General features: G+C 33.5%; 1 protein-coding gene across 2 annotated transcripts in view; it reads right to left on the reverse strand.

Moving 5' to 3' along the window:
* Positions 1-1,213: 1,213 nt before the first annotated feature.
* LOC129264235 (oxysterol-binding protein-related protein 6-like) overlaps positions 1,214-16,606 on the reverse strand; it is a 65,272-nt gene continuing 49,879 nt past the window's right edge. For both annotated transcript variants that reach the window (XM_064097500.1, XM_064097504.1), the window contains exons 14-21: positions 13,257-13,438; positions 12,529-12,741; positions 12,063-12,205; positions 8,185-8,320; positions 7,204-7,348; positions 6,640-6,766; positions 5,932-6,054; positions 1,214-5,427 (exon numbers count right to left, since the gene is read on the reverse strand). In XM_064097500.1, the coding sequence (XP_063953570.1) occupies positions 5,322-5,427; positions 5,932-6,054; positions 6,640-6,766; positions 7,204-7,348; positions 8,185-8,320; positions 12,063-12,205; positions 12,529-12,741; positions 13,257-13,438 (1,175 nt within the window). In that variant the 3' untranslated portion in view covers positions 1,214-5,321. The remainder of the gene's footprint in view (positions 5,428-5,931; positions 6,055-6,639; positions 6,767-7,203; positions 7,349-8,184; positions 8,321-12,062; positions 12,206-12,528; positions 12,742-13,256; positions 13,439-16,606) is intronic.

Here is a 16,606-nt window from a genome sequence, read left to right on the forward strand (position 1 = left end):
TTTATAGGGTTGTAGATCAATTAAAATAAAAGTATGCATACCAGTTCATAGCAGACCAGCAATAGCATAATGTACGTCTCAAGAATTAACAGCTTTAACTCTATATCAAATTAATTGGTACAATAATAGCAATCTGAGCCCAAGAAAGAAAATATTGCATTAGATTTTTTCTTGTTCCACCAATTGAATGACATCCTAAAATTATACAGAAGGATGGTTGGCATTCAAATAAAGAATTGTAACAGATGTACACATAAAAAGAAATCTATGACTTGTATTAGTGCTGCATTAGAACATTTATCCATTTGGTATAAATATTAGTTCTATACATAAATACTATACTAAATCATATCTGGGAAATATGGTTTTTAAAAAAAGTCCACATGTTTATGTCCTTAATTGGACAGGAAAGTCATCCTGACTACCTTGACTAGTGTTCCTGGGGGGCGTTTCATCAATATTTCCCAGATTAACTTTAAATTTTTAATTCTCTTTACAACAGATTGGAATAAGCATGATATTACAGCATTAAATCCTATCCAGCATTTCCTTTTTATTACAATAGGTACAAATATAATCATAACATACCATTACCTTATCGTCCATTCTCAAAAATCATTCCAATGATTCTATCATACAATGGGAAGTCATGTGATTCTATACAAATGCACCAATTAAAAAAACATGTCCTATTCTTAATACCATAGAAACATACTACTGTATTCAATAAAAACTTTTAATAAACCTATCCTGTGCCTAGCAGAAGAGTACAAAATAGGTCAACAACAAACTCTAGAAATGTATTCCAAGGTTAAAAATTAAGAAATTCAACAACTTTTTGTTTGAACCCTGCTGTCAGGCACATAAAATACAAAGTTCAACTACATGTAAATACTCCGACTCGAACAATAAAAATGACTATTACTATAATTCTAAATATCTCAAGAGCAAAATATGCCATAATTTTTTCTATTTTGCATAAAATAACAAAATAAGATACATACATGGCATTACCAATTGGAATATGATGGCAACAGAAGTAAAATGTTTGACTCTGACATTTTTCAGAAAATGATCTACTATGGCAACTTGGCTAAATGTAGATGTAGCTATGAATGCATATGTTTTCTACGCAAGACTGGCATTTCAAATAGATTACAATTATCACACTTAAGTGTAATGTATTTTTTTTTCATTTATTGCTTGTTTTGTTAGCCTTGGAATTACCATATGCAACAGAAAATATTCTCATACATGTACTGATATTTACACTGAATGTCACTCAATAGCAGAGAAAAAGTATACAGGAACTCATTAGTATACATGTATATTCTTCTGTATCCCTCCAATCTCTCATGGTTTTAATTAGGAGTTTCTAAATCAATTATTCACTTGATATACTCCTTGTGAATTTTCCTCTTATAAAAACATGATAACTTTGTGGCAAACTTCAGAAGAAACTTGCAAAACACATATTGTTTTCTCTTTTCTTTTATCCAATATTATTTGCTTTGAAATCTTTTTATCTGTACATATTAAAGCTGCCAAATCATTAATCAAAATATTGTAACTCATTCCCTCAAAACTCTTCCTTCGAAAGATAAAAGATACTTTGCAATCTAAATACTCTGCATGCAATCTAAATACTCGGCATTTAATGGTTATTTATACGTAAAATTTTACAAAATTATATTTTATGGTGAATATGATATTAGATGGCGAGGTAATCTAATACTTAAGTAAGCACACTACTTCTACAGCTTGCACGCTACGTAGCACATTTCATACTGTTTTACTTGCTAAATGCACCATTATAGACTTTATAAACCAACTTCTGTAACAACCAACTATATGAAGTGGCAATATGAAAAATATCCAAATACCAAATACTTCCATAATAGTAATCACTGCTATGTCCCTCATATTAAGTCCTACATAAAATTTGGAACAATAAATGCATACATTTAAATATGAATATAAATCATACATATAAATATTTGTATAAATTTCAAACACATAGTACTTCAATGTACATATATATATGATCAATAAAACACAAACTATAATCCTTTATAGCATTCTTGAAGAAAAATAGGGGGAAAAAATCATTGAGACAGGCAATGAAAGCTGAAAATGAGAGAAATTTCTAATAGAGTAGAATTACTCAAACTGCTTAATTAGTGGAGAGTGGCAGACTTGAAAGAATTATGATTTATTTTTCTGGAAATCAAACCCTCAAAAGTTAACATTGCCATCTCCTCTTTCATCAATAATTTGCAAAGACAGATGATATATTTGAGACTGCATTCATTCAAATCTGTACATCGAAATTACATTACACAAAGTACTTCGTCACATACATTTATATGTAGGAAAGCAAAAGCAATGAGTACAGGATATATATACCACATTTCACAACAAATATAATATATATTAAAATAAAAAATTAATGGGAAGTATTTCATAAAGCTGTTTGTAAGTTATGGGTGAATTTACACAAGACTGTTGACATGGGTCCCATAACACATATGTTAGCATTATTCGTGTGCTTTATTTTTTTATGATTAATTGTACATCGTAGTCAATGAAATCAATCGTAAAGATATGTTCTATGGTGATTGCTAAGCTTTATATTACAGGCCCCTGTTCTAAAGTACCGACTCAAGAGTCTCAATCATTTTGATTTTCACTAAAATCCAATATTTGTAGCATAAAAAGAGCATCTCTATGCAGTGGTTACTATACATGTAAGTCAAAATTTGATAAACATACATTTTTGGGAAATTTAGTATTATATTAAAACTGGTATTCTATCTCATTTATTATGAGAATAGGGGCTCGTAACACAAGGCTTAGCAATCACCATATAACTTTTTTTACGATTGATTGCATTGACTACAATGTACAATCAATCGCTAACCTTTGTGTTATAGGACCTAGGTTATCAGGTGTCCATTGCAATCAAATGCAACCTGATTTTTCAACCAATGAAATGAGTGCATTAGAGACTTGCACTTGATTTTTGTTCAGTTACAAACTTGACTCTTTCTGTATTTACAACAGACCCCAGTTGTGTGTTAAATCTCTTTTATAAAGACGATGGCTAAAGTTTGCCTGACTGGAAAATGCCAGATTACAAGCCTAAAAGTTTGACATTTGAAAGTAATGTCACTGAAATAAAAATTAGCTTACATATCTCAACTTCAACTATTGTGACTAAAATGATTGAGACCCATTTTGACTTTCCATGTTCCAGTCATTTGTAAAGTTCTTAACAAGTTTACAAAAGGCTTTATGACAATTGATAGGATTATATAATGGCACTATCTGGTACGATATTGGATGGAAATAACTATTCAAAGTCTCACTTTTACCGTAATACAAACCAATTATACTAAATAACTAAATTGAATGCAATTTTAACATAGAGGATAGGTGAATCCCATGTGTCAGCTCTGAGGAGTGTTTATCATACTTCAAACTAGGGGGGGGGGGGTAAATTCATAGTGTTGTCAACAGTGGAACTACACACTAAAATCAAAAGAAAATACCAATTTGTTATGAAGCAATACTCCACTAACGAACAAATACTGTCTACATTATCCCTGTGCAGTGACAAAAAATACTCATCGATGACCGACAATGACCGACATAACTCCACAGAGAACAATGTGGTCGAGTGCGAGCTAATTGTACAAAGTGCTTGGGACGTTTCTTGATAAGGATCTGGATGGAATCACCGTTTGTTTGAAAGTAAATGATTCCACATTTCAAACTGGAATCTAGTACATGTATTAATCTAAATAACTTGCTGCTTGCGAGACAAATCCTCATATCTCAAAAGTTTGCTAAGACATATAGCGACTGATCGTATGGGTGATTTTTGTGATTGATTATACATTGTAGTCAATGCAATGCGATCAATCATAAGAATATGATCAATTGCTATACTTTGTGTTACATAGCCCAGGGAAGTGAAAAGACATGGCTAATATCATCCACGTGACACTTTTCTCCTGAATTGTTGTAATAGCTTAAGTGTTTTTTTTTTTATTGAAAGCTAAAATCTGGGACATGATAGACAAGTTATATAGTTATTTTCCCAAAATTGTGAGCTATAAATCAGCCCAGTCAACGAACAAATTAGGCAATACAAAAACCCAAACAGGGTGTGTATATCATCCCCAGCAAAGAAATACCAACCTATAAAATATGATCTTAACCCACTCAGAAGCATCTACATGTATCATTATCAAAACAATCACAACCACTTGAAAGAAATAAACCTAGAGCTAAAGTGCTTTGTCATAATGATGAAAAAGTTAGTATCCAGAGGATTCTCCATGCTTAATATCATATAAACAAATGATAAGTAAAAGTTCACATCACCATTATAGAACATCTCTGAACCATATACCCATTGAAACTGATTCTACATAACTTTTAAAAAGTATCTGTGGTGGCAGCACTTGCTAACACTATTAGTCTCCAGATCAAACCCATAAGCAATGCTTCGTTCTGTACAACAAGCCTTTGCTTGGAACTATATATATTTGCGCTCATGTATACAATGTATTTGTGACATTCCTTCACTAATACATGTGATATTTGCCCTGTCCTATTATCCTATATTTATAAACATACTCAAAGATATGAAAATACACAAACCAGGACCCTGCATGGATTGAGTAAGTGAACAAATAAATATAGAAGGATATTTTATAATAGTTGATTTCCAAGTTTATTTTCAGAGCATTGACACCCCATTGTCAGAACAGAGTAATTCCCTCCTTAACACATCTTTATCTCAGAATAGATAAAAGATATCATTATAAAAATGATCTCAGACAATCCTTAATGAACATGGTGTGATCAGACCAATTTCTTGTTTTCAATAGAAAAGAATGAACTATATCATATCTAAAACCACTTCAGCCTGATCAACAATGGTTCATCCAGGTAATATATATTTTTTCATAAGTCTAGCCCCTAGGTGAATTTCTTGTATGGGTCTCTTGTAGCTGAGAATGTCCCCATTCCACTTGTCATGATCAGTATTAGAGTAGCTTTGGAGTGTTGAATCTGTACATGTCTCTGATATAATAGAGTGACCTTTCCAATTGTTGTTCTTAGAGTAAAGAGCAGTGATTAGCATGTCTCTGCCATAATGAGTGTTGAAGCTGGATGGGTCTATGGTAGAATAAAGTCATCTTTCAATCTGTCATTCCCTGTCCAAGAATAACTCTGCTGTAATATTTATCAAAACTACTATGGCAGACCACATATTCTTACCACCATTGTTCCTTATCTTGGAATGTATTTTACCAGAGTTGAGTAAACTTCATGGTAGCAAATCCAGGATCATGCTTGAGGTCCCAGTAGTCGTTCTTACACACCCATCTATCCTTGCTTCCGTCATGACCTAATCTGTAAATCAAAACCAAACAAAAAACAGTTATCATAACAAGGTGCTAAAATGAAACCTGGTGCTGGAGTAGGTAAAACTATTTCTGGTTCCAATGGTCAAAAGGAGGACAAAACCAAATCCTTCTAATTATGATAATTGATTATATTTGGATCACATAAACAAGAATGTTTTAATGAATTCATCAGCAACATAATTTACTCTGTAATCCACAATATAAATATTGCTTTTATTACACAAATTCAGTCAATACACAGAAGTTATCCTCTTTTTCTTTGTAGCAGAGAGGAAATTAACTTTTACAATGCACTTTAGTAAAAGTCTAAGTAATTTCAGTTTTTGCTATTGGCGAAAAGTAATCAGCGAGAATCTCAGTAAACATCTTTTCCATTCTAATCCATCGATTCTGGTATGCTGCTTCAATATAACATATATGGTCAAAGTTATCAATGTTCTTGATGCATCAATTTTAGTGAAGAAAATGGTATTGAAGGCACTACAGATACCTGAAGAATCTTGGTTGATATTCAACACCTTGTTCTTCCCTGAGTTTTCTCCTTTCTCTTTGCATTGATTCTAATCTCTGTTTCTCAAGCTCAGCTCCCTTCAAATCACCTTCCTCTAGTAATCTACCAAAACAACAACAAAAATATCAATATCACTCTTTTTATCATGGCAGCACGAGCATTGAAACAATTTACTCTCTATTTATCTGAATCATTAATAAAACATTTGTTTCTAATTTTTTATTTCCTTGTTTTTGGTATTCTTGCAACTCCATCATACTGGATCAGCAACTCCACCATCTATAACAAATGTCTGATAAAGCTTTCATAATCAGAAAAAAGCTTAATACAATGGGTAAATTTGTCCTGGGACCCGTTGCAGCAGTTACTATGATGGTAACTTTGCATCCAGTGGTATCTACCATGGTAACGCTGATCAACAACCAATCAAAATCAAGGATTCTATGCATGTTACCATTGGATCGCAAAGTTACAAAAGGGTAACTTTTATGCAACGGGGACCATATTATGTATAAAGAATGTTTTCTCACATCATCCAAACAATTAGATGAATGTTTAGAGCCACTGATGAATGTACTCATCTATCGCACTCAAAATTAAAGATTTTCCTCCTTTTTTAAAATAAAATATATCAATCAATTTCTATCTATCTATCTATATTTTGTTTCTTTTATCTTTCTATCTCACCTCTGATCTGGTCTGAATCTTGAGTCAGTAGGAGGTAGTGTGTCTTGTGTTTCATGGTCTAATTCATTGAGTTCTATTGCAAACCTGGTGAACCCATAGTAGATCTGATGATCTGAAGGCATGGAAGCTGATAGGAGTAGAATAGAAAGTAAAAGAGAAATTACTAAAAAAAACTGCTCATTGAAAATATAAGCATTGTATACCCTTGATTTAGCAAGAGAAAATGTCTAATAGAAATATTTATCAACTACAAGCTGATCCTTATTTAAAAAAAAAAGATTTTTTTTTTTCACCTAAAAAAAATGAATTAAATCATTCATCAACCCCTCACACAATGACAGAACATCCAACAATGGTTTGAATAAAATATATGGCCTGTACAGAGCTGCCAACCAGAGCATGAACATTGCAGTATTTTAAAAGCTAAATTTTCTATAATTCATTCACGATTTATTCTTCTACATCCCCTTGAAGTAAAATTAGCTTGCATGTGTTGTAAATATGAGCAGGACGTTAGGTGTATTTTTTTACAAAATGAAATGAAAAAGTAGTAAAGTGACTTACCAGCTCTCCACACACATTTAGCTGAGGCTGATCTCCCGCAGTACAGACCTTCATTCCACTTCCCAAACAGTTCATGGATCATACGTCCTTCTTGATTCAAGATAACACCAGTTACTTCATGTAATCTACTGCTCCAGAAACTAGCCTGAGACAAACCCAAATCAAACAATAAAATCATATTAAAAAGGAGAACACAATTATTCTGTATGGATAATGGCATTTTCTCTAACGTTTTGAATTTGAGATGTTTTATATTAAATATAATAGCACTGAATATTAGTGGGAGGTTTTGGAGATTCACTTGCAACTTGTTGGCTATTTTGAAATTATGAGAACAAATCACTGGTAGACCCCTGTATGTTGTGAGAAGCTACAAGTGCTTTTTCAACAATTAATTTTGTTCACAATTTCACAACGCACTTATCAGTAAACATTGTCTACTCCCTAAAAACTATTTCACGTCCAACTGCTGCTTGATAGTACTGACAATTTTAAATATGAACAAAATATTGCTAATTTCACAAATCATTCATTTACCAACTGGGTAGATATTGGCAAATGTTAATAATGCCTTGCACTACAAAGGGATAGAGAGCTGAGGTGGGATTCAAACCCTTGACCTTGAAGATCATAGGATGAAGATTTATCCATTGATTATAACACCCTACAGCTCTCATTTATCAACAAAGAAATATTACCACTTGGAACACTATTCCTCTTTCAATAAGAGAGGCTTCCAGTATTCTTGTCTTCTCTATTTTTTTCTTTTAACTACTGGTTGTTAATTTACACTTACTTATTGCACAAGTTATGCTACTTTTGCCTTTAGTTCTTCTAAATATTAATAATTATGAGACAATAAAATAAGAAGAAATTTTAATATTTTTTACACAATTTTGAAAATTATTCCTGCATGTAAATCTTGCCCCACAAAATGTTATCAAATGGAAGATATATTCTGTTCTGATGAATTTACTTTACCTTTGTGAAAGTGAGTTTACATGATATATCTCCATTCTTGATGACTGTTTCTCCATAATGATCCACCCATCTCTCTCCACTTAAGATGTTGTGAACACAGCTTGTTACTTTACTCAAGATGAAATGATCATTGTACCTACGGAAGAGCAAAGAAAAATAATAAAAATAAATAGGATTGGATAGTACCATTGCCAATTGATTTGTTTTGTACAAAATCAATTAAAGCAAGAAATGCGCTGTCTTTGAACTTGATTGAAACTATAATCACACAATGTAATGTATAAGTGATAGTTACACCAGGACCATGATGCCATTGCCATTAATCGTAACTTCATTGTAAATGGTAACTGCCATGGAAATCTGAATCTCCATTGGACATTGAGCAATGCCATTTACACTAACAGCAAAGTTACAATCAAATGGACCCAGTTAATGAAATTGATAACCTCAGCATAGACAGTAACGAAACAAGAGGCGACATCAAACTTGATCATTCACACCAAATCTCGCATGAAATAAAGGATTAAGCAAAGAACATCTGAACAAATGCCACAGGAATGTTTGACAGGAAACAGATCGCTGGGCGAGTTGTCTCATGCTAGTCTGCACCAACGCTGAGTAAATACTAGCGGTATAATGCATGTTTGAAGAACTGTACTGGATATCTGAAAGGAGAAGATGCTGTGTAGAGGATCTGCCTTCATTATGAATCAGTTCTTTATAACCGATATAAATAGAATTATCATAAGGATATCATAACCCTCATTTTCCATTTCCTTGTGTAAGTGGAACCTCTGCCAGCCTCGCCTGCATTACCCAAACTAAGATGAATAACTATCAGGTTATATAGTTTATATTAAAGGACAAGTCCACCCCAACAAAAACTTGATTTGAATAAAAAGAGAAAAATTCAACAAGCATAACACTGAAAATTTCATCAAAATCGGATGTAAAATAAGAAAGTTATGGCATTTTAAAGTTTAGCTTCATTTCACAAAACAGTTATATGCACATCTCGGTCGGTATGCAAATGAGGAACTGATGACATCACTCACTCACTATTTCTTTTGTATTTTATTATATGAAATATGAAATATTTTTATTTTCTCGTCATTGTCATGTGAAATGAAGTTGCATTCCTCCCTGAACACGTGGAATTCCATTATTTTAACATTTTGTGCTTCAGGCTAGGAGGTCCTAATCGTCAAATTCGTAAAAATTGAAATATTGTATAATTCAAACAATAAAAAACAAAAGAAATTGTGAGTGAGTGACATCATCGACTCTCTCATTTGGATGTAACTGGCTCGTTCATATAAATATTTTGTTAAAAATAAGCGAAACTTTGAAATGTCATAACTTTCTTATTTTACATCCGATTTTGATGAAATTTTCAGCATTGTGCTTGTCTGATTTTTCTCTATTGATTCAAATCAACATTTTTCTGAGGTGGACTTGACCTTTAAGAGAAAAAATATAAACAAAATTTCAATCCTTATCCAAAATTACCTTGACCCGGTACCGAAGATCAAACTTAATTTCTCACATGTATGTAGCTTGCATATAAAACTTTGACTCAAATCTAATTAGCATAAATTGCTTTTGAGTTGAAAACGCAGCCCACTAGCAATCACCTATTCATGCCAGCCGAAAAAAGGCTGACATAAATAGATAATAAACAAGGCCAGCATAAAGGTTAGCTGGGGTTATGGTATGTTGTAGAGTCTTGTGTTGTGCATGTTTATTGTTATGTTGATGTGGTGACATCATCATGTAATGATATCATCATCACATGAATAGTCACACATTCTGTTACATGTGTCTCTCTACACTGGCCTTGCTTGCTCACTGCCTCCAGCTGATGAGCAAGCAAGGCCTGTCTTATATACCTCAGCAAATCTGAGGCACACTTTTTGACAGTTAGTGAAGAAACCATCACGCCTTGGTTTAACTTCCAAAATAACATGCATAAACATGATGTTTGACAATATACTTTAGTGGTTTCATCCAATAGGCAGAGAGGAGATGAGAATCTATTATCATGCATTCATGAATACAAATTAGGAATTCATTAGTAAGTAGACTTGAATTCATAATGACCCATTCACAATAGGTATTCAAACATTAAGCCTACAATGCAAGTGAGCATCTCACTGGTTCTTTGAATTTCAATGATTGGTATTATATAAGGGTCTGTCTAATAAAAGTACTCAGAGGAAATGCAGAATAAATAACATGTGCATCACCTTTAGGAATTTGTCTAATAATGGTGGCACACTAAACTTCAATGAATGCATTGTGATTGTTGCTAGGTTAGACAATCACCTGCTAGCTAATTTCACATACCATGCATACCTTTGAGACAAAGTTGAATGAATGTCTCATGGCTGTTGCTACGTCAGGTGAAGGTTGTTCTTAGGTTTTGAAAAGAAATCTAGAGATTAGCAACTCAATGAACCCAAGATACATGTAACTTGAACATGATAAGGAAATTGTGCATCATACTCATTTGGCCTGCACTACAGGGGAAGCGGGGGACAGCCCCTCTTCCTATGATTCTTCAAGTAGTAAAAAACTAGAAATGTTACGGAAGGTCATTAATGCCCATGCCCCATGCCGTTACCAACACATTCAGAAAATGAGTCTTGCATGTCTTTACCCTAAGATAAATATTTGTGGCAACTTTCATGAACACTGGCTAATATTAGTAATAACTAAGGAAGTAGTTTTCCTGAATTTAGGCCACAATGTGTCGTTACCATGTTAACACAATTTCTGACTATTCATGCAAAAAATTTGCAATGGACTGACCGCCTGACTGTATACTGATTCCTTGAATGCTTCAGTAGGAAGCAGATTAATTGCACCTATCAATTGGTTTACATGTATGCTGAAACATTTTGAATCACCCATATGTAATGAATATATATTAATTCAACAACTCTCAAGCACTAATAAAACACATAAATGCACTCATGGGACAACACACAAATTTTAGCTGGTTCTGTTTTTTCTTTGACACTTTAAATATGAGCGCTTTTAAGATTAAGCCCTTGCAGTGAACTAAAATAAAATATTCTTCCTTAAAGGAGAATGAAACCCTTGAAACCAGCTGAATCCATATCAAAGAGAAAAATAAAAGAAACATATTGTTGAAAGTTTGAGGAAGATTGAATGAATAATAAGAAAGTTATGAGCATTTGAATATTGAGATCACTAATGCCATGTAGATCCTCCCATTGGCAATGCGACCAAGATCTGTGATGTCACACACGTACAACTCCCTCATTACTCTAGTACTTATTTCACTTATATTCTCACTTTCATAGAGTCTATCACAAGGTGAGGTGTTCTCTTTATGAGAGGACAAGTACAGAGGTTTCACAACATTATATCATTGATGAATCGTTTGTCATATGATTAGAATGAGCAAAAAGAGACGTTTTGGGGTATATTTTCAGTGTCCAAAAGGGGAGAGTTGTTCATCTGTGACATCATAGATCTTGGTCGCATTGCCAATAGGAGGATCTCCATAGCATTAGTGATCTCGACATTCAAATGCTCATAACTCTTCTATTGCTAGTCCTATTTTACTCAAACTTTTGTTGATCTTATTCTTTGATTTTTCTGCTTTCACAAAAGCTAACTTGCTCCAAGAGTTTCATTCTCCTTTAATAACGTGAAAGCAACATGACAGATGGTTCACATTTATTGCTTTGACTTTGCCCTGAAGGTGAAAAAGGGAAGGTGAGAAAAAGGGGCAAGGAGACAGGGAAAGATAGCATATAAAGTAGAATGAAAAACATTTGTACATTTCAAGTAAAAAAATCTTAACTGAATATTTATTGATGTACATGCATCATATTGGTAAGTCTTACTTTGGTATGTGTATGTGAATAGTTCCTATAGGGATGACTTCCATTGATTTGCCCCAGAACTTAGTCTTTATCCTCACATCCTGTGAGTAGATGAAGTTTTTACTGTTGCAATGGCAGGCAATAATGGGAGGATGGTGTGATACCTGGTGGAAGATAATCAAATGGAATTTGTTCAGCATGGTAAGTTTTTCATCTATTACTTTATATCATCATCACTATCACAATATTACCATTATCATAATGAACACAATGATCACCAAACTAACTGCATTCATAAGCATTATATCATTCATCACCATCATCTTATTTATCATCATCCCCCCACCACACAATCATCATTATCATCATCACATAACCCCCACCACCATCTCCATCACTATCTTCATCATCTCATTCACAATGCATGATTAATGTGAACACTTCCATCACAACACCAAAAAAACATCATCTCTTCTATAAATCTCACCTTCTCGGCAATAAACTTGAACCCCTTGTCATCCCTGACACACTCAAAGGTTTCCCCCAGAAGAGGGTTGAAGGGCTTTGTCCCTGCTCTAGTATACGTTGAACTGTAGCTAGACACCGCAAAGGCTGCAATGTACACCATCCTCATGTAGGGGTCATCGACCTCTGATGCCTTGTCTAATAGTTCACTGTACTCTAGCTCTTCACATAGTACCTGAATCAAAGATTAAAATCAGTTGTAAGGTAACTCAATTATAAATTGAATGGAAATATACGCCAAATCCAAATTAAATCAGAGTTATCTATTTCTTTTAAATAAAACATTACAATTACCAGGATAAAACAAACAGCCTCAAAGCTTAATAGTGATAAATCCATTTACGTGAAAGCCAGAGGTGAAACAGACATGAACCAAAGGTAATCGCATAAAAGTCACATGAAAAAGAAATACAATTACAATACAAAGTAGATTTGACCAAATTTAAATGAAATATTCAAACATAAAATCAAAGAAAGAGGGTCAATTCAAACACTGTCTTTCAAAACATACAATCAACCGACTACAAGCTTTCACATACTCTATAGAATATTGATTGCACAAAAATATTAAAAAATATGCCCAAATTTCTACCCATTATACTTGATCATCTACCATGAAGTATAAATTCTATGACTTTCACAAAAATGCATACAAATCATTAATGGTAATGAAATTGAGGATAAAATTACCTGTAGCATACTGAGTGGTTCATTGAGAGCAACAGGCATGGAGATCTTGGAAAGATCTTTACCAATGTTTTTCTTGAGGATATTCCATAAACTGAGTTGACTGGTATCGGGCTGGGGTGATGGTAGGTGTGTTCTACGGCCAGTATGTGATCGAGATGGTGCCTCCTCTCTACCATTCTCCACTGTATAACATCAAATAAAACAAATAATCACAATTTTAATACGTCAATAATGCATTTCTACATCACAGTCCATATTTACATGTGCTTTCACAGATGATTAAAACATTAATGTGATCAAAGAGGGGATCAGTGTGAAAAGGAATAAACTGGAATTGTGTGTTCTACGGATGGTATGTGATCAAGATGATGCCTTCAGTCTAACCTCTCTCTACTGTAGTATCATCAAAATAAAACAAATAATCACCATGATGATAATAATATGACTAGTTGGTAGCACATTGTCCACATAGACATTAAAATACACTTTCAAAGATAAATTAAGAAATAAATGTGATCAACTACAGGAACACTGTGAAAAGGAATAACCAAAAGTGGTCATATTTCATGAGTATGATACGTTTAGTTCAATATTGCGGAAGGCATAGTGTTGATGGGGTATAGGTTGACATACTGAAAATGGACTAAGCAGACATATAATGCGGCCTTTAGATATATACATATACCACTTATATACTCACAAAATAGTCCACTTCAGGTCAGTGAAATATTCATGACACTAAACTGTGTGTTTTGGAATAAAGTAATCCAAATTTAGAGGGCTCATATTAATATATTATCAAAAAAAAATTAATTTACCAGAACAGTGAAAGAGCAACTAATCATCTTTGTATTGATATCACGCACTATGGCCACAACTCATATAATATAAATAAATTAGTCTGCAAGACAACAGGCACAAGTTCCATTTTGTTTTCCCCCAATTTTATTTTTAAACATTCAGCCTAAAATTCATTAGTATGGCATCCAAAAGGGCCAAACTCAAAGTGACCATGTTCAATGGCAAATACAATTACACTCATCTGAGGCATCAGTAAAAGATTTCATCTCTGCCTTACTTCCATAATTTTGATCAACATGGAATTTATAACTGTTGCCTTCAACTTTGATTATTTGAGTAATACCAAAGATAAAAGTATAATTCAATTTATAATGCTGAGGGGTGTTCCATTTCAAATTCTGATATATTCATTAATTTCTACAAAGTAGACCTGTTAATTTTGATTCATTTTTTTTAAACGTGCATATTATAGCTCGACACATTTTTGGTATTATCAGCAGATAAACCATGTGTAGATTTTATTAATATCAAATTTTGGTTACTATGAGAGGGGAGGAAGATGGAGAGGGGGTAAGGTGTCAATTTGGATTCATTTTCATTATATATTCCCTACAACTTGCCTAGACTATTTTCTAATATGCCTTCAACCAGTAAATTTGAGAAAATCTGAAATGACATCTGAAAGAAAGTTGCATGCAGAATTAGTGACACAAGACAACAGATATTAACCTAATTGTACATGTATGGGAAATATTAGGAGAGAAGATACATGTAGGCAAGCATGCAAGACCAGCAAATGAGATATCTCAGATGATCTGATTGTGTCAACTTGTTGGACAAGTGAATAAATAAAGGAGTGCGAAAGGAGTAATTATTGGAAGCAAGAAAATTAGGAGTCGGTCAGAATGACAGGACGTTTTCTTAAATGACAAAGACAAATACACTCTCACACACATGTTTTCTCTCTCTCTTCCTCTTTTTTAAAATTTTCTTTATTCCCTTCTCTTCCGTGCTAATTTCTGGTTAGTCAGAACTCATTGTTTTTATGTTATTTGGCCGCATGTATTTTCAATTTTGGTGTATCATGATGGGGATGAATGTCGTAATTTAATACATGCGCCCCCAACATGATAAACAACCTTTCTATATGTTTTAATATTTCTTATGATGTAGAATTGAGCTTTTTTATTTGATGTTGATTGTATTTTTATGTAAATGATTGTAAAGGGTTATGCAATTTGGCTTTTCAGCTGCTTTAGATACCCTTGTTGAAATAAACCGTTACAAAAAAAAAAAAAATGAGAGAGAATGAGGACAGATGGAAGGAGGGATATGGAGGAGGAAGAGAGGAAGTGAGAAAGAAGGGGAGAATGATGAAGGGGGAGAATGGAATGAAAGGACAGGAATGAAAAGAAAGAGTAAAAAGGTGTATCTAGCGAGGGATATCAAGATACAGTGTACAATTTAAAATAGGAAAGAGGAAACCAGAAAATACACATGCCCCCCACCAACCAAAAAAGAAGTCAAAGAAAAAGTTAAAGAGTAATGAAACAACGGAAGAAGCATTACCAGATGAGTCGTGAGATAAACTGTACAAAAAATACAATAAATATTCATTCTTTCTCTTAACGTAACTTAACACCTTCTGGAGTAAGAGGTTATACATAGTACACGGGGAAGTCATACCCAGTTCATTCTAAATGTATTCAACTCTACCTTAACCCTTGACATATTTGCTTTTTAAAATACCTTCCTGTAATCTTGATCTCCTAGCAGGATAATACGTCCTACTTTCCTCCTGAAAATCCCTTTGAATTATTCCCATCGCTGGTACCTAAATTAGCCTAGTCCCTTTTGCCATTTGCTTTCATTTCCGGCTGACTGTGCGCATAATGTTCACAAATCTCCCTTGCCTAACTGCCGGTTTGGCTGGCTGGCTGGCCATTACTCGGTATGGTGGTATGATCACTCTATTGCCATGATGCATACCTGTACAGGCGTACATGTATTAGTGCTATTTTTTAAAGTATCTACATGCACCAAACCAGCATAGGTTTATGAACTCATACCTATTTTTTGGTTTTGTCAATAACTTTTCATGAAGACCGCTAAAAGTCTTACAAATATATACGAGAAAAAGTACACGATTCAACATTAGGCCAATATATAATGCACCAGAATATATTGTCAAATATTAGGAAATCATAAATAGTGACTGAAAGACTTACAAAGAATATATGAAATTAATTTTTAAAATACTTGAATTGGCAACTGCGATGAAACTTCTGACCATACTCTGTAACTACATGTCCCTCCAATTATTTCAAACAAACTTTAAAAAGACAACAATCTAGCTGAGAAAAGAAATATTCGAACAATAAAAGCTGACTGAATAAATGTTAAACAACAACATGCATCAAACTAGCACATGTTGGCTGATAGTAACCAAATGATATGTTCATATCTACTGCTGATAGCTATGCATAATGATCCTTTAATAACTCTATGAAGGAGAGTAATTTTTTCTAAAATATACTATAAAAATCATG

This window comes from Lytechinus pictus, chromosome 1 (assembly GCF_037042905.1).
Source record: "Lytechinus pictus isolate F3 Inbred chromosome 1, Lp3.0, whole genome shotgun sequence".
Lineage (NCBI taxonomy): Eukaryota > Metazoa > Echinodermata > Echinoidea > Temnopleuroida > Toxopneustidae > Lytechinus > Lytechinus pictus.